This window comes from Pseudochaenichthys georgianus, chromosome 22 (assembly GCF_902827115.2).
Source record: "Pseudochaenichthys georgianus chromosome 22, fPseGeo1.2, whole genome shotgun sequence".
Lineage (NCBI taxonomy): Eukaryota > Metazoa > Chordata > Actinopteri > Perciformes > Channichthyidae > Pseudochaenichthys > Pseudochaenichthys georgianus.
In genome coordinates this window covers 27,651,119-27,670,408 of record NC_047524.1, presented here as the reverse complement: position 1 = coordinate 27,670,408, position 19,290 = coordinate 27,651,119, and the positions used below count along the sequence as shown (strand labels likewise).

General features: G+C 43.1%; 1 protein-coding gene across 1 annotated transcript in view; it reads left to right on the top strand.

Annotated features, from left to right (window-relative positions):
• Positions 1-13,413, top strand: part of lrfn5a (leucine rich repeat and fibronectin type III domain containing 5a) — a 235,376-nt gene extending 221,963 nt beyond the window's left edge. The window contains exons 9-10 of the mRNA XM_034110917.1: positions 11,334-11,607; positions 12,455-13,413. Of these exons, the coding sequence (XP_033966808.1) occupies positions 11,334-11,607; positions 12,455-13,339 (1,159 nt within the window). The 3' untranslated portion in view covers positions 13,340-13,413. The remainder of the gene's footprint in view (positions 1-11,333; positions 11,608-12,454) is intronic.
• The last annotated feature ends 5,877 nt before the right edge of the window (positions 13,414-19,290 follow it).

The window sequence follows — 19,290 nt, the reverse complement described above, 5'->3', positions numbered from 1 at the left end:
TCAAGTTTATTAATGTAAACCACAATTAAATAGATTTAAATCAATAAAGAGTTGCTGATTTAATCCAAATACAAACAAAATAAAGAAATGCTATTTATTAGTGGGATTTAGAACGACGTATAGGGGTCAATTTATATAGCGCATTTCAGACACAAAGACAATTCAAAGGGCTTTACATAAGCATTTTCACAGGCCCTGCAGGCTTAACAGGAAACGATGTTTCAGGGCTTCTTAACATTTAATAACCTAGTAATGTGTCATACCCACTTAACGGGAAGAAACTCAGCTAACTGACGATACGAATCTTTTTTACCGAAACAAAACACAAGTCTCAAGCCGGATCCCGGCGTAGATATAGATACAAAACAAGAAAAAATATGTGGCTGGGTTAATCGGAACAAGAGAATACACAGACAGAGAGGGAAAAGGTGCGTCTAAATGAGCTCTGAGCGAAAAAAGATTCTAACGCACTTAGCACAGAACTCACGGTAGAAATACTTTATTACTTATCGGATCTGCACAAACAAGATATCAGCTAGCAAGCTGAGAGTCCACAGATTCTAGAGGTATTGGTATCATCACTGTGCGATCAAAACTGGGGCAGGGGAAGCAAACCCAGACATCACATAACGTAGCTATACGGAGCGAAAACGGGACATTGTCTCACCTTAGCTGTTATTCTGATCAAAAGTTGTGTTCAATGGCATTAAAACGATAAAAACGCTGCTGAAGGTTAATCCAATGTGTGTGTGTCACTTTGAAATTATTACTGATAATCCATCCTTCCATTTTTATGTCAATAACGGAGATTTCATATTATCAAATCAAATCCAGTTTTATTTATATAGCACATTTATACACGATCTTTGGTCGAGCCAAAGTGCTGTACATATAATAAAAATAGCCTACAGTAGAGACACTTTACAGCAAATACAACAGCACAGATTGTTCAGAATATCAGTATGAGAAAAACAACACCCTCTATCCTTAGACCCTCTGTCCTTAGACCCTCTATCCTTAGACCCTCACATCGTACAAGGGGAGAATGGGAGAAACCTTCAGGGAGAGCAACAGAGGAGGGATCCCTCTCCCAGGACGGACAGACGTGCAATAGATGCCGTGTGTAAATCGAAGAGATAATACATTTTACAGCATAAAGACCGAATGTTAGGAAATGCATGTGTCTGTAATAAGAAGATGAATCCACGAGGATGTCAGCTACAATCCTGAGGGAGCCATCAGGGAAGCAGCATGACGAGACCCAAGGCAGGGCCGCAGAGACAGGTTCAGCCACGACCCGAAGTCCACGACTTAATCCAGAACTCAGGATAGAGGATCCAAGACACAGGACTACAGCAAGAGGATCAGCCCCGACTCCGGATCCCGGCGTAGATATAGATACAAAACAAGAAAAGAGATTTGGCTGGGTTAATCGGAACAAGAGAAGACACAGACACAGACAGAGAGGGCAAAGGTCATTGGATAAAAGTTATTCTTGATAACCCTCTAGAAAGATCTCATGAACTTCCCCACTCAATCTATCAAGACCCGAGCAGTTCTATTAGAAGTCCAAGGTAAAGGCACAGACCGGCGCATACCGCTCATGGAATCCCTCACCATATGAACTCTGACCCCTCAAGTGTACAAGTGAAGAGACACCAGCTCCTTTTTAGAATAGTATTTCTTCTCTTCTCTGAGAAACAAGGGTATGAAAAGAACAGCCAGAAACAGAGGAAGAGAGGCACAACGTGACGACGTGAATGCACTCTCCTAAATATTAAACGAGTAAGAGGTGAAGAAACACAAAGCCAGAAATTGAAATGAAAAGGCACCATCATGCTTCCCCTTAGAATAGGGTGGAAATTATGAAGCCCCAAATTATGAAGAGGGGACATGGGGTACTGGTGAAGAGGGACAACAGTGAGAAGGCCCAACATATCCAACGTACTAGCACTCTCCAAAGAGACAGAAAGTCAAAGTATACGCCGAGAGGCACAACGTGACTACGTAAATGCACTCTCCCGTATACATTAGTTCAAGGGAAAGGGGGTGAACAACTAAACTAATCAAAAGAAGGAAGTAGAGCGGCCTAAATGCCCTCTCCTAGATTCAGTTAAAGGAAAGAAAGGGGGAACAAACAAGTACAGGAGGAAAGGCCCAACAAGTCAACGTCAACACTCTCTCCTAGAATAGTTCAAGGTAAACGGGATAGGAAGAATATAGTAAGAAACAGAGCTGAAAAGGCGTCCAAGAACGCTTCCCCTCTAGTCCAGGGTGAAAATGTAGGATAAGAAACAGAGATAGAGAGCACAACAACCTATCTCTTCGTCAGATGCACTCCCCCGCCTGGATAAGCGACTCTGTGCCCCATCCCCCTCTACCGGACCTTAGATCCAGAGGGAGAGGGGAGGGACCAAGCCCAAGGGGGGGTTTAGGGTTTTAAAAGAAAACCCAGCAGAGATCCAAAAATGGATGAAGAAGTAATTACAAAATGGTTTATAAAACCAAGAAGTTATTCCTCATATTTCTAAAAAGTTCTAATCTAATTCAGGATTATACCAACTCAGCTCCAAGCAACCAGACGCAGCAACCAGTCAGTCCAGTCAGAACCTTCTCTAAGGTCTCCCCGCCCCCAACCTACTAATCATAAAAAACTGAAACCCCAATAATATTAATAACATTTAATAATATTAAAAATAGTATCAATTCTGTGGATAACTAAATAAATAAATAATTAAACAAAAGCCAGAGAGAAAAAGTGAGTTTTAAGTGTTGATTTAAAAAAAAAAAACAGGGTCTGGGCCGACCTCACGTGAGGGCAAAGTATTCCAGAGCCTCGGGCCAGCCGCTGCAAAAGCTCGATGCCCTCGGGTTTTAAGCCTGGTCTTAGGCACTATCAACAGCAGCTGGTCAGTCGACCTTAAGGCTCTGCCTGGGGTGTAGCGATGGAGGAGTTCGGCTACATAGGCAGAAGCCAGCCCATTTAGGGCTTTAAAAACAAATAAAAGGAGTTTAAAATCTATTCTGAACCGAACTGGAAGCCAGTGCAGTGATGCCAGAATTGGGGTGATATGGTCACGCTTTCTATGGCCAGTAAGAAGACGTGCAGCTGCGTTCTGAACTAGCTGGAGGCGTCTAATTGAGGCCTGATCCATACCCACATACAGAGCATTGCAGTAATCCAGTCTTGAGGTAACAAACATGTTAATAACCCTTTCTAGGTCTTTAAAAGATAAAAACGACTTGGTCTTTGCCAATAGTCGTATTTTGAAAAAGCAGGTCTTGACTACAGTGCTAACCTGCTTATCGTGCGTCTAACCCCCTAAACGCACCAGGAGCGTCTGCGCCACGCTGCGACCTCCTCCTGCGACCTAACACACCAGGCGCGTTTCAAAACGTTGCGGAAGCGGAGCTTCGTGTGTACAGCCTCGCAGTTGTTGTTGATTTTGGAATATTTCTTGGACATTTGTACTTCTACAAGTAGTAGGCTACGTAGTTAAATGGTTTATGTTTGTGTCTGTTTAAATCGGGTTTATAGTTGAACACTGAAGCTATACCCCCACCACGGCCGGTGGTACGGGGGGAGCAGAAGAAAGTACAGTCGGGAGGAAGAAGTTCAGAAAACGGTACATACTCGCCGGTGTGGACCCAGGTCTCCGTCAGGAACATTAAATCCAGATCACGAGAGGTGAAGAAGTCGTTTAACAGGAACGTCTTGTTTGCTATTGACCTAGCGTTTAGCAAAGCCATGCAGAGTTTTCTCTCCGGGCTGGCCGAAGGTGTAGTGCGTCTCAGCTGACGAAGATGTGCGTGTTGAACGCTGCGCGGACCGGGAGCAGTCAGTCGGGCAGGAGGAGCTGCCAGCGGGCCCAGCAGAGGCCGCAGCTCCGGAAAAACAGGGCGAATCCACCGAACCCTCGGATGGCGTGCAGCGGGAGGGCCATGACATCTGATGCGTGGATAAGTCACGGAAGAAGCCGTCAGGTGTGCTTTTTGATGGACGAGCGCGCCACCACGCTTTCCCCGTCGCCTAAAGCGCTTTTCGGTGAGGCAAGATCAAGATACTAGCTTCTGTGATTAGCTGGTAACTTTAGAGAAAATTATTAGCAGCATAAAACACTGTTAGGTTGTATCTGTTCTTTAAGAACTTGATTATTTTGTCTCAAACTATTTAAAAAAAAAAATGTAAAACCACCTCAAGTTAAGAAGTTACGTTCATACTGGACACCATTTTTAAATTAGTGAAACTGAATTTAATTGAATCTAGATTTCTTCTAAAAACAAAACTGATGTTTGAAGAGATATTCAAATGTAATATTTTATGTTAGTTTCAAAGTGTATTGGACTCATTTGCACTGCAGTAGCACGGGGAGGCTTTAGCCAGAAGCACTTTACTGAAATAATTGGACACCCTCCTTTCAGATATCTATGACCCACATTCTGGAACACGGCTGTGCATTTTACAATGTTTTCTGTTCAAACACTGCTTATAAGAGTGTGTATACTGCAGGAGCTCACATTTTGCACAATGTAATGCTCCTCTCTCTCTATTTACCAAGAAAATGTTTTCAGTGGGTTTGATTTGATTTGAGAAAGCGTTATCTTTGATTCATGTGCGGCACAGATTCGGGCAGGTGCTACTGACTAATGAGCACAGTCAGGAGGATGCTCTTAGATTCTTGAAATGAACAGTCTTATGTAAAAGGAGATTGACTGAAATGTTCAATACAATGTGATAACTTCAAAGTTGAAATGTGGCACAGGATTACATGCACAGTAACTTGACTTGTTGACTACAAGCACAAATAAGTTGTCCTTCACAAAAATCAACTGATGACTCAAATGTGTCTAGAACTAATAAGCCTCTTTATCTAAAGAGATAACATAGCTGACAGATGAGCGCTGCTAATGACTAGGCAGTGTCAGAAAACTCCAAAAAAACACTAAACTGGATAGCTTCCAAGCCACTTATGAAATCCAAAAAACAATATCCCCCCGCAGCTACATGAAACCACTAATGAGCTAGCCCATGTCGCTGAATATCATTGAAAAACATGGCTGCCCCCCCCCCTGCCTTATCGCACGGCTCCAGCCCGACCTGGAAGCATGTGTGTTGATTCATAGCTTTGGATGCCTTTTTTTCTGCCTTCCTTCTCCTGAAATAATGCGTGTTTGTGGCCTGCAGCCATTGTCCAGTATTTAATCAAGTGAAATGACCTGGAAATAGAACAATCTGGTATCATAGTTCACTGTTCCGTGCGCGGCAGAAATCATTTGTCTGGAGTCAAAAAGATGAGAGCGGCTAATGGAGATCGCATTGTCCTCCTGGCTTTGTCTCCGGCTGGAGTGAGGAAAGCTAGAGTTGATTAACGTGCACGCTCACATCCGTGCACGCTCATTCACGGTAGGATTTACCAGCGTGCATTGCTGTATCTGTGGTGAGCGCTGGCAGAGAGCCAGACACAGTGACAGCCACTGGGAAGAGGAAGTCATGGGAGGAGACGATTACTGTAATGGAACTCTCACACACACACACACACACATATGTACACAAATGCATACTCATAGAGGACCATGAAGACTTTCTCTCTTGTAATGAAAGCGTAATGAAACCCGGAACCACATGCACGCTAACCCACTCAGGCGCCCTGGGCTGAGGGCTTGGCAGAGTAGATAGATTAGTGTAATAGTCGTGGCCGAGGCAATCATCTGCCCACTGTAGGGGTGCAGATACTGGCAGCGAGATCCGGCTCTGACACAAATAAATTAGCCACAATGAATAAGTCAATTTGGATGAGTTCACAATGCTGACGGCTCGCACACAGTCAAGTAATAATCGTATGCAAGACATAAAAAAACAGTGATTTGCATTGAAATGCATTTGTGAACTCAGCCAAACAGGGTCCAAACACACATTCTCAATATATCTATTGTTCCTTGTATGTAGGGCTGTGCAATTTAATCGATCTTGCGATATATATCGATATTTAGTTTTCCGAGAAAGTATCGATATTTCAGTCGCGGGTATCGATACATTAAGTCTGATAACTGTGTTCGTTATTCTCGCGTCCAGGAGAGAAGCTTTAAAAAGGAGACTAATTGAGTCTCTGAGAATGTTCAAATGTATACTTTAATTAATAAAAAGCGCGGTAATGTTACAAGCAGAAGATGGTTCAGTCAGAAAAACAGCTGTGTTCTGGCTCTCGTGAGCGAAGGGAAGAGAGCGAGCTCCACCTCTCCAGCTGTTAAATATCCTCTGCTGAATCCTCCCTGTGTGCCGGTTGGCGCTGCTGGGGATCGGCCCTCCACGTCTCCAATGTTCGTTGTTGCGCATTACAGAGGATTCAGACATTGCACATTAAATATATAACTAAACACGCCTTTTCTCCTCCTTATCTCTTTCATGACTTTTCATTTAATACATTTTAAACGCCGTAATCAATACTCCAAAAATACCTCACGGCTGGTATCATTTCCGGTAGTTCCGAATGTTGTCTCATGCTACCCACGTCTGTAAACAAATGTATTCAAATAAACTGTACCTTCATTTAATATTCAGCAATAATAATATCTCGACGTCTATAGTTGTAGTGTTGAAATCATTAGGTGTCGGTGTGCAACACTCCGTGTCATATCGCTACTAAATTCACCTCTATAGGAAATTGTATATTAGCCATATGCTAAATGCTAACCGGAGATGAAGGATTTTCAGAATAAAAGCTCAACAACTTCTGTTTTTTCAGTATAAAACAGCATTTAAACTGACGGTATGTTTATGGTACTGTATGCCATCAAAACATTGATTTTAATTTCTAACAAGTCCCATTCAAATCCCCCGTGTTCCGCCACCTGCTGCACCTTTTAGTTCTCCATTGTCCGTTGTGATACTGCACTTTACAGCTACAGTTTGCACTGTTTCAATAAATGAAACTAATTTTCTCACCACATCTTTTGATTCATTTTGTCCAGCATTTGCAAGCTGTAGACTCTCTGTCAGAGCCATATATTGTATAATGGATGCTTTCAGTTTTCAGTTGAATTAATTCAATCCAAGTCAATGGAACACTCACAAGATGTCACCAAAATCCCACTGTCCCTTTAAAATCTTTCAGAAAATGATATAAGTGTATCGAATCGTATCAAATCGTACCGTTGGCTGAATATCGTGATATATATCGTATCGTTGGCTGAATATCGTGTATCGTATCATGAGATTAGTGTATCGCCACAGCCCTACTTGTATGTATGAATTATAAATGACAACAGCTCAGCTTCCACGCTCACTATGAAAACCAAGTGTGCAATGTGAGCGTCGTTGGCCGGAGCGTCTGGTTGGATGGATGTTGTTTAGAAACTAGTTGGGACGTGTCCAGATGGAGTCATGTAGCTAATGGTTTCTTAGCAGCGAAGGTTTCTAAGAATGTTTTTCATGTCTGCAGATACATGACAAAGTAGCAAACAATCAATAGAGCAAGGTGCATAATTGCGGCCCATGGACTTTTAACCAAAACACGAGCACTGTTATTGAAATTAAAGTTTTGTTTTTTAACTTGCCCTCTTACTGTTTTAAATCACAATTGTCTAGCTTCACTTTAATACAGATCTAACATATATTATCTTTTACTGATTTCACTAAAGAAAAATCTCATTTCCTTCTAAACCAATTAAAATTGTCCATGGATAAAAAAGATAAGCCTAAACATGACAATTGTTGTCAATTATGGCAAATATATTTTGCAAGGCATTTCCCATGATATTCCTATATTAGTTAGGAGCACATCTGATTTTAAAGGAGTCGTGAAGTGACTGTCTATCCACAAAGACAACCCAGACACTTTTTGACAGCTGCCTTAAACATAATAAATATGATTCAACTTGCTATACACATAAACCTGTAAACAGCATTAAATACTGTACACAACACATACACCACCACCCCCCCGGTGTGAGAACGTGACGGCGTTAAAGCCTGCAAGTAAAAAAAGATGATCAGTCAGGCCAAGCCGAGGCATGAAAAACAAACACATTATTTCACACATAGAAATGCTTTGCTGGCTAATGTGACACACAGAACACACACATCCAAACACACAACCACACACACATCCAAACACACATCCAAACCATAGACTGTATATATAAATGGACGTAGTGTCCGTGACGTCACCCATAGGATTCTGCAGAGTTGCCGTGAAGCCCTTAGTAGGCGGAGTCGGCCACTAACGGCTCGACTGTGACGTCAGAGTCTAATCCCGCCTGCTCCAAATAAGGGCAAAGAGGCGGAGCCGAGGCGGGACCTGCTGCCTCCGAACTGGAAGTAAACAGATCTAGCTCAGGCCAAGAAGCTAAGCTAACATGAAATACATGCATACCAAGTTACTGCTAACAGTGTAGTTCCCCTATATAAACGTTACATTCATAATCAAATGAGACAATCTGCAAGAGAATTAGCTATATTTTGTTATTCTTAATGCTTGTCATTCACACGTTGAGAAAAGACGGACTCCACCGCCCGGACCTAACGGAGCCGCAGGGGGCTAGCTCCGGGACGCCGGCTGGAGCTAGCCTGCGAACGGGGTTAACATGTATAATATTATCATTTTAGACTTCTTGGAAGTTCTGTTAGTACATTCAAGCGCACAGCACGACATCTTAATTGTCTGGTATATCACCACGAACACGGCTAAAGCTAAAGGGTCAAGTACAGTACTATGACTAACTAACATTGTAGCCTCTATGGTTGTAGCCTAGCAGAGTGGACAAGTTGCTGTTAGCTGACAGTGAGGCATGTACGTGTCCATCAAAGTGACCACGCCCTAATTTATGCAAAAACTTTAAGACCTAATATAAATAAAAGGGTCGTGTTAGAAAACAATTCACTCACAGATCCATAATCATGAAGGTGGAATCTAACTATATCGATAATAATATTGATTGCATCCATGGGTAGAAACATGTTTTTTTCTGCTGTAAAGTTGGGCATTTTAACATGGGGGTCTATGGAAAGTGCTCCTTTCTGCAGCCAGTCCCTAGCGGCCCATGTATGAACTGCAGTGTGTGGCACTTCCGTATTGGCGTCCCGGCTGTTCCCCAGAGTTTGCCGCTTGGGGAGAACACACAACCACACACACATCCAAACACACAAATGACGCCCAAGGCCACGGCAACTATAGGGAAATGAATCTCTGGCAGTGTATGTATGTGTATACAAATGTAGCTGCTTATATCAGAGCTTGTAGTAGCCAGCGACTTCCGCTCCAATCATTAACCTGCACACTTCAATGTCACTATGTGTCCCAACGCAGAAATAACGGCATAGTGAGTGTGTTCACCAGCCTAGTGATGACAACATCAAGAGGAGGACACTCATGGTCAGCCGGCGCTCAGATGGTCCGATTAGTATTCATATAGATGCTCACACACACACACACTCTACAGCCTTGTGCTGTTATTCCAGAGGGCTCGCTAATGACCTACCGCGCCACATGTATTCCCTAGCTCTTAATGCTAACCATTAAAGCTCACCATATCTCCTAACCTTCACTTAACTCCAGCTTAAACCCAGATGCTTCACCTGGCCGAAGCAGCACTCTGCTCCTCTCGGTGCACACAAGGCCGCGAGCTGTGAACTAGCCACCCTCGTTGCTTTTACTGAGGAATAGCATTAGCATTTTAATGAGCAAACCCAGGAAAGCTGACACGGCCTTTAAGAGAAACTGAAGGACAAAAGTGCAAATCCTCTAGTCAATGTGTCCAGTGAAGAATTACCAACTTCAGTCAAAGTGGCAAAGTACCTTCGGAAGTGTCCACGAGAATATCTGGGGTTTTTTCATTGTAAGCTGAAAACTATTACCCCGGTATGTTTTATTGTGAAACCTTAGCAAGACAGATTTGGGAAAGGAAGGTCATCTCCTCTAATCCGTGGAATAATACATCATCTCAAGTGCCAGGAACAGGATTGAGGATTCAGCACCTAGCTGCACACAGGAGAGCGGAGTGCATTGATTCTTTACAATTACCACTCTTAATTCCCTTTGAAGTATTTTATTTGTATAGATATAATAACATCATATATATATATATAATAGTTGTATAACTTTAGTAACGAAGCAGAAGGTAAATGCATTATGTAGGTTGCATTTGAGTTTGCTCTCATCACATGCTAAAGAATGTTGTCCTGCCTGTGCTCCTGTACTCGTACCGTATGCAAAGTCAAATGGAAATAAATGTTTCCTTGAGTTTTGTAAAGCCGGTTAGTGAGAGCGACATTAGAAGTGACAAAGGAATTATAACCCGACTTAGCTTTGTTAGCGTTGTTTTGAGCCTGCAACCTCACTTTCTTCTAACTGACTGTTTTCACTTCACGTTCCCAAAGAACAACTTCTCAGAACAGAACACCAGTCAGAGAAATGTGACGGTAGCACTGGAACAATAAGGAGTGAAGGAGCCAGACTTGCCTCAGGTGTTGGTGGAGACCAAAGCAGAGCGAAGTGGAGAAGAGAGAAGGAATATTGACCTACAGTATGTTTAACAGGAGGACCAAACACACATTAAATAATAATGCTAATATTGCTACAAATTGTAGCTGGCTGTTTGAATAAGCAACTGTTTGCTAACAAGTTCAACATATCAACTTATAATGTCATGTAACTACATTGTCTCTTTGCTGGTGTTTTAAGTTTCTGTAGACATTATATACGCCTTGGGAATGTTCCAGAGCATCCTCACACAACTGCTCCTTCGTTATGCTAGTACCACTTGGAAACCTTATGTAAGCGTGTTTGGTTGAGGAACATCAACATCTGTTACTTATGGATGACATAAACATATTGGAATAACATGATTGGTCCAAGTGGTAAACCAGTGGATTCACCTCCGTATTGTCATGTGTGCATTGTTCTTCCTCAAAGGGCCGTTGGTCCTCTCAAAGACTCAACGTTTTCTGCCCTGTTTATAAAAAGACGTAATCAAACATAATCCCTATTCCCCGGATGTAGAGCTCCATATTCCCCGTCCATATGCTGACCGTGTAGACGTTCATCACAAACCAGTATGGCACTACGTGTGGCCTTAAGCGTGCCCAATCACACAATACTACATAACACAAGATATCAGTTGTACAACAAACAATACTTTTCTTACATGCCATCTCCTCCTACTTATCCCTGTCATGTTTAAAGTTGTGTTAACCAATGACTCTATTGTGTGTGTGTAAACGTCCACATTGCCTCACGATATATGCAGGAAACGGTAAATAATGGAAAAAACACAATAATGAAAACGTCTTTATTTCCTGTCGCCCCCCCCCTCCCCGTCGCTCTGTTTTACCGCAGGATGATCCCCCCATCCAGCAAGAACTTCCTTGTCAACAACCTGGCGGCGGGGACGCAGTACGACCTCTGCGTGCTGGCCATCTATGATGACATCATCACCTCCCTGACGGCGACGCGCGTGGTGGGCTGCGTTCAGTTCTCCACCGAGTCGGAGTACATGAGGTGTCATTTCATGCAGTCTCAGTTCCTCGGCGGCACCATGATCATCATCATCGGAGGGATAATCGTAGCCTCGGTGCTCGTCTTCATCATCATCCTGATGATACGCTACAAGGTGGGTCTCTGTCTATCTCCATGAACCCCCTCTGCTCAGAAAGGACAGAGAATGAGAGGAGAGAGTGGCGTCGTCACATGGCGGCCTGGTGTCGTTGCCTGGTAACGAGCAGATCGCTTCTCTTTGAGATAAGAGAACTACTGTGGAATATTCGTTACATATGTTTCTATACTTATGTATCGTGTATTATTGACTTTTTGTGGAAGCCCCCCCCCACCCCTGAAATTCAAATTGATAGAAATAAAATATAGTAACAGGTTATAAAACTGCCCCAAGATGTAGCTTCCATTGGTATGTCATCCTGCGGAATTAAGACGTTAAAGTTTTTGCAGCTTGTATGTTTCGAAAAATGCCTACTAGGACATTTCCTGCTTGTTTACATTGGCGTTTCTGGGGGGGGGGGCAACAGGGGCCAGTGTAACAATGAGCTTTGACCCCCCCTGTGGCCCCCCTCCGAAAGACAAAGTATATGATAATACTATGTGTGATAGTGTTGCAGCAAAGACTGCTCCGACATGAGCCACGTTAACAGTAATGTATTTCGCTTCACATGATGTCATCGAATTAAATTGTCACGTTTCTGACACCAATCATTTTATTCTTCTTTCTCACTTCTGACTAATGACTTGATATTGTGACATTATACTGAGACATGTTGTTGAACGCTGTGTGTGTCCCGTCTTGGTGCATGAAATGCCCCTCGTGTGAAAGACCTGACCCCAGCGTGAACCCCTCGAACTCCCACTGCTTATTGCATTCATCTAATAACAACTCAAATGTGTTTGACTACGTAACACTTGATCCAAACATGACAGCACCTCATTGCTCTCCGCCTCTGTTCCCTCAGGTGTGTAACCCTGGGGAGGGCGGTAAAGGCGTCTCCTTGTCGATGACCAACGTTCACTCGCAGACCAACGGGCAGCAGGGATGCACCGTCACCCCCAGCTCCTCCAAACACGGCTCCATCGGGTTGGACGACCTCTCTGGAGGCTCAACGAAGAGGGGGGGCAAGGATACCGTCACTCAGTCGTCCGACTCCTCCCTGCCCGACTGCTCCACCGCCACCTCGGTCCTCAGCCAGTCCTGGGCGGCCAGGAGCCCGACAGCCGAGGACCGGGAGAAGGGGGGTGAGGAGAGGGCCATGGGTGGGGTCTCGTCGCCCACCGGCACCCTCCCCAAGCCGAAGCGTAAACCTGCTCCAGGAAAGCCGGGCGGTTCCAGCACCTCGGCCCCCCCTGAAAACCCACCATCCCCCTCCCCTCGCCCTCCTTCCTCGCCATACTCCACCCCCTCCTCCGTGCTCCTGCCCTCCACCCCTCTGGAGAACCTCAACACCAACCGCAACAACTCCACCTCGCTCAACCAAACCCCGCCTCCTTACGTCCCTTCACCTTACCCCACCCTGCCGTTCAAACCGAGCCCCGTCCCCTCCATCCGGTTCAGTGAGACCCCCATCCTGCGCCGGGCCCCCCGTGGCGCCTCCGCCTCCAGCAAGTACCTGACTCTCCCCGCGGAGGAGCTGGGGAGGAGCAGGGCGAGGAGGAGGAACTCGCTCTGTGACGGAGGCTCAAAGACTCACCCCGCCCATCAGGGAGCAGCAGGACCGCCCAAAATAGGGCGGATAATGCGGAACAAAAGGAGCCAATCAATGAGCGGGATTCTACTCCCCAAAGACGGAGAATCGGACAAAGGGCGGTGCGACTCGGACTGGATCCTAGAGAGCACCGTTTGAACTGGAGAGAGACAGCAACCATTCAAATAGACTTTGTTTTTCCATGTTTTGTATTTCTGAGGTGTGTGTGTGTGTGTGTGTGTGTGTGTGTGTGTGTGTGTGTGTGTGTGTGTGTGTGTGTGTGTGTGTGTGTGTGTGTGTGTGTGTGTGTGTGTGTGTGTGTGTGTGTGTGTGTGTGTGTGTGTGTGTGTGTGTGTGTGTGTGTGTGTGTGTGTGTGTGTGTGTGTGTGTTCGTTCATGTTGGAACCCTTTGTTGTGTGTTTCTGGGTGAGCTTTTTGTGTTCGCTGCCTGTGTTTTTTATTTGTATTATTTTCATACTCTTTTCACCACAAATCTCAGTTTACAGGTTTTTTATTCACTTTGAAAGATTCCTGTCTGTTTTCCGGTCGCCTTGTCTCGTAGCGTCTTCGAATCTCGTCGGTTCCACTTTATAGCACAAAACAAAAACAAGACAATGCACTCGCCACGTCATTTTCCCGATTCACATTCACCTTATCTGAACATACTACAGGAAAAAAAGAGGAATAAAAAACTCTACAAGAACTGCAAAGCACACCATTCTCACGTTCACACACACGAGAAGTGTGTCTATACCGTGGCAAGAGAATAGCAGTCGGTGCCTTCTTTTGCAGCAGACAGACGACACAACCGGATTCAAGAGGATCCTGACCGAGGGGACGGGAAGGAAGAGATTTCACACAGAGCCTTTCTTACCTACCGAGGAGTGCAGACCTTTCTCCAGATAGACACAGACTGTGACGAACAGATGAAGAATTGACCTCTTGTGAAATTGATATTTTTTAAAGGGAAGAAATAAAAAGAAAAAGTAACATGAAAACCCTGTGAGCGTTTCACTGACATTGGTATATACAGCCTGTGTTGGCCACGAGCTCCCGGAAAGCTTCTGTACAGAAAAAGACAACATGTACTGTGTTGTTATGTTGTGTAAAATAAAAAGGGATAAAATGAAAACTGGACATGTGAAAAGTACGTTTTTATACCGGTTGAAATTGTACTTAATTGTTCCATATTTCCATTCAAACACAACATTAATGGGATGTCACAGTCACTCTTCATCTTTCATCAATGTGTGTGCCATCAACTGTTCTTCCCATTATTGCAACATTTCAATCGGAACAAACAATTTCCCCTTGCAAATCACAACAGACGGGAGGTAGCTTCTAATTAAAACCCTTTTCCCATTTTCATTCCTCTTTTCTGTGATGTGATGCCAAAGTGTTCTGTCAGAAACCCCGGACACAGACATATTGTCCCTGTGGCCCCCATCCGAAAGAAAAGTCTATCATAAGATTTGTGTGCAAAGATTGCTGTGACTTTAGCCAAAGTTGACAGTAATGTATTTGTATTTACAATAATGTAATCAGTCAGACATATTGTGAGGCTGTTCATTTACTATAGTCTTATTTTCCAAACCTCTCACATTTCAGAGTGTGACAATTCAGACAAAGTGCTCCCACGAGGCCTTGACCAAGACGAATGGGATATGTTGAAATATTGAGATAATCAAACTTGAACGTGTAGAACAGTAGCAGTAGTTATTGAAATAGAAGCTAGAGCTAGAGGCAGGACTTTTTCTCTTTTAAAACGATAGTCTTATAAATGAACTGCTTTTCATTCTATTTAAAGGAGACATGCTGCTGAAGATAGTGTGTGAGTCTTAAACCTTCATAGTATTAAAAAAAAAAAACATCTTGGTAGGGGAACATAAACATTTCTTAATCGTAAAGAAAGTAGCAACAGTGCAGAAAGTAAAATATACTTAAAGGGGACATAGTTTGCTCGTGTTAGGCTTTACACTTTTATTTTGGGTTCCCATATTCGGGAAAATACTCTTTTTCTCGTAGTGTCTCTCTGAAAATATCAGTTTCACCTTCCGTCTGAAATGCTTTGTTTTGGCGACTGTTCCTTTAAGACCTCTGGAAAAGCCTGGTGTGCCCTGATTGGCGGGCAAGAAATACTGCAGCGATAGTTCAAAGGGGCACTTTTTTAAAGACACTTTTCCTTTTTACTGCCAAACTAAAGTAACCATTATGCAGAATGGATCAATATTGTAACGGTGTAATGAACCATTGGATTATAATTAGTGATGCATTCATTTGCACATCCCTTTAATGGGCAGGTGGGATAATGGTGTCTTTATTGTTACTGCCGGATAGCAATGCATCATCATTTGATTGTTTTATATTGAGAATCTAAATCTTTGAATAGTAGCCAAATTAATGTCGTAAAAATGACAACATCGTTGTATATCATAGTTACAGAGTGCTTTGGAAAGACATAAAAAGCAAGAGAAGTTAATAGATTGAAAAACGCAAAATATTGACCTCCAAAATGTAGTAAAAAATCAAAAGTTGCATAAAATTCATTTAATTAAATATACCTAGTTGAATTCCAGCACTACAGGGTGACACATGGAGGAAATAGCATGGTGCTCATGAGTCATAACTCAGTTTTAATCTGAAGATACAGCATCATACACATCAAATATATTACATAATAATGTCTTCAATGTAATTTCTGCTAAAGCACCAACACATCCAGGATTGAAGCAAAGTGAAAACATATGAATTGCCGTTAGTGCTGCTCTGTGTCATGTTTACTGACGTCTTAATAAAGAGGTGACTCATTTATTGCCTGTCATCGCGCATCATCAGCACTACGGGTTCCTGTGGAGAAGGACATGTCCTGCAGCGCCTCCCCGCACTTTATGTTTTTATTTATGTTCCCTGGTGATCATGAGCATTATTACTTCAGAGTGGAAGTGGACCGTATGTCCTAAATAATGATGGACAGGTTATGTACTGCAATATATATACAGAGAAGCCGACAAATACACACAAAAAGCACCTTTTTTAAAAACGTTTCACTTTTCTGATTGTTCGGTGAAAGTCTCAAATAATTTCTCCCACTTACTGCCGTGGATATGTTTTACCATGGTTACTAAATGATCTTGTATAATTCGATAAATCGTGTCCTTTACAGTCACCATTATAAGCAGATGAATTCAATGGTAATTAAGGTTGGAATTATTGCTAGAAATTAACAATGCCAGCGTTTGATTGGACCAAAGCCAATCCGGTCCGCTTCTACATTAGCAGCTCACACTCCAATATGTAAAGCAAGTGACCAGGAGGAAGAACATTAGTTTATTTTAAACTGCAACGACAACACGGTTGTGTACTAACCTTTGATATATCGACTACCAATGGGAGGCACTCACCAGAGCCGTGTAATAACATATACAGTTGAGTTAATTTGAATGACATCAAACAGGAGAGCAGTGATATTACCAAATCTAATACAAGTGATAAATCAAGAAAGATATTCAATTCATTTCATTCCTAAACTCCACCTTCTCATATAAATACTTTGTGATCACAGGTATAAAAATGTTAGAGACCAAAGGGTAAGCAAGACATTTCTTATTGACCGAAATGTTAATGTTCACCAAATGTCTTAACAGTGAAAACACAAGACGTCATGGTAGCAACCTGTCAATCACAAGGTAGCCAACCCTAAAGCGTACCTAATGTATTCTCAATGGGACCATAATGCATCCAATGAACACCGTGCTGGATTCCAGAAGACTTGACTCTACAGATTGAGAACACAAAGTCATTAGGAAGTGTGTCACTGAGGTAATAAATAAAGTGAGCCTCTGGCCACCACCATCTTGGTTTAACTTGGTACAACCAATCACTGAATTCTACATGTCTTGGTGAACAACATGTTAATGTTGACTGAATGTCTTAACCTTTCAAAGCCAGATAACGCTGTGGTAGCAACCTGTCAATCACAAGGTGGCCACGCCCTAGATCATTGGAAATTCCACACTTAGTCCTGCACTAGTAGATAGTACCAAGATCTGACCGCGTACAACAGAAAATACAGGCACGTTATACACTCAAAACACACAGAAAGGGGAGGGTCTCAGCGAGGCAATATACATTATAGGAAGTATTGGCCAGATGGTTGAAACTTGCACACTCGGTCATTACAAACCTAATATCAATCCTAACGATGGATGACGACACAGCTTTCTGTCTGTTCTAAGGAAGTGAATATTAAGTAGCTAGATGTGAATTCAAACCGCGGGGAACTCAAACCAGAGCAGGAGTTTCCCTTACTCCCCCCCCCCCCCCTACCCGACTTGTAAAGCGACCTTGGGTTTCCTGAAAGGCGCTATAAAAATATTATATATTATTATTATTATTATTATACTTAAATATGACTTAATGATGCATTTACTACAACAACAACACACATGCCATAAACAGCATAACATCTGTCATCACAGACCAGCAGCAGCCATGGCAACGAGGCGACCCGGGGGCCACCGCCCGTGTGGGTGAAGTAATTATTGGTTAACATCAATGCAGGAAATTGATTAACTTTGCCATTAAATCACTGACAATTGTTTGACATTAAACACTTCTGACAGGCAATCGCAAATGGATGTTCTCACTTCAATTATCAGATATTGCCGTTTTAATGGTGAGCATTGAATTGACTGAACTGATTGAGAATCATTACTGACCTTTAGTGAGCATATTTCTCTTTTTCCTGCAGTCACTTTAGGTCAAATTATTAATAATGAAGTCAATAAAGCTGACGTCCCTTATCCTGCCAAGTTATTTAATTAAAGAGAGTGAGACACAAACTCCAACTCAAGAGGGATTAAAACCAAAATTACCCCCACTAGCGCACTCTGGTTCGTCCCCTGGTTTTGAATAACAATAGCTGATGACGCCAGCAGACATCAGGTGAATATTTAAACAGGAACACGAGTCGCTGGAGAGTCACCCGATAGGAGGAGAGAGGAAACAATTGTCCTCGTTTCATTTGAGTAAAAAGCACATTGACTCCGCTGTACAGCTGCCCATTACAGACACAGATGTCCCACAATCCTCCTCTCCTTAAAACTGTGTCAGTAATGCCTAGGTTCATGCCTCCTTCAATGACCTTCCTCTGACTTTCTTAAGCTGTAAATGCTAAGAGGCTTTGGAGGATCCAATCCCTCTCTATATCCTTCTTCCTCATTTCTCCCTCCCTCCTTCAGTTTCTATGATTCATCAGTTGTATTTCTTATAGAAGAAGCTCAAAGTAATAATTACACTTACTAATTATAATTAACGTGCAAATATGTATAGGGTTAGGGCCTGTGTCCACGAAGCGCCTTTTTCTAAACTCAAGCATATTTTTTAAAGGGGCCCTATTATGCAAATGTCCAGGTTCATATCAGTGTGTAGTGTCTCTACTGGGACATGTCTCCATGCTTTAATGTTCAAAAAGCTCTTTATTTGTCTCATACTGCCTGTGCTGCAGCACCTCTTTTCACCCTCGTCTGCTCTGATTGGTTAGCTGGCCGGCTCTGTTGTTATTGGTCAACCGCTTAGAGATGTACCGCCCCTTAGCCTATCAAGTACAATGAGTTGAAGTGCTAGTCAATAGAAGCACGAGTGGTACATAGTGATGTCACTATGTTCTGGAAGTAAAGGAGTCCAATGGAGGCGTTTCAGGCAGGGGGGGGGAGTGTGTGGGAGAGAAACTCACTCTGGAGGGAGCTCCAGGATTTAACCCTTTGCAGACCATTTACATGCACTAAAACCTACAGAGCACACTACAGGATGGGGTGAACCTCAATAGCACAAGAGGGGCTTTCTTTCTGACCGCTCTGCCTTTTGTGTGCGCCCACTCCAAGCACTTGGGGTTGAAAATATTCAAATGTAGAGTTTTGTTTTTAGTTTTTTATTGTTGTCCAAGAAAGAATAATAAAAGCCTGCCAGTGCTTTTCCGCCAGAAAAAGGCGCTATGTGGACAAATGCCATTAGGGTTACGGCCCATCCACACTACTGCTTCAAAAAAAGCTTGGAGCTCGGCGTGTCTGAAGCTCGACCAACAACCAATCACATGAATCTCCCGCCCCTGA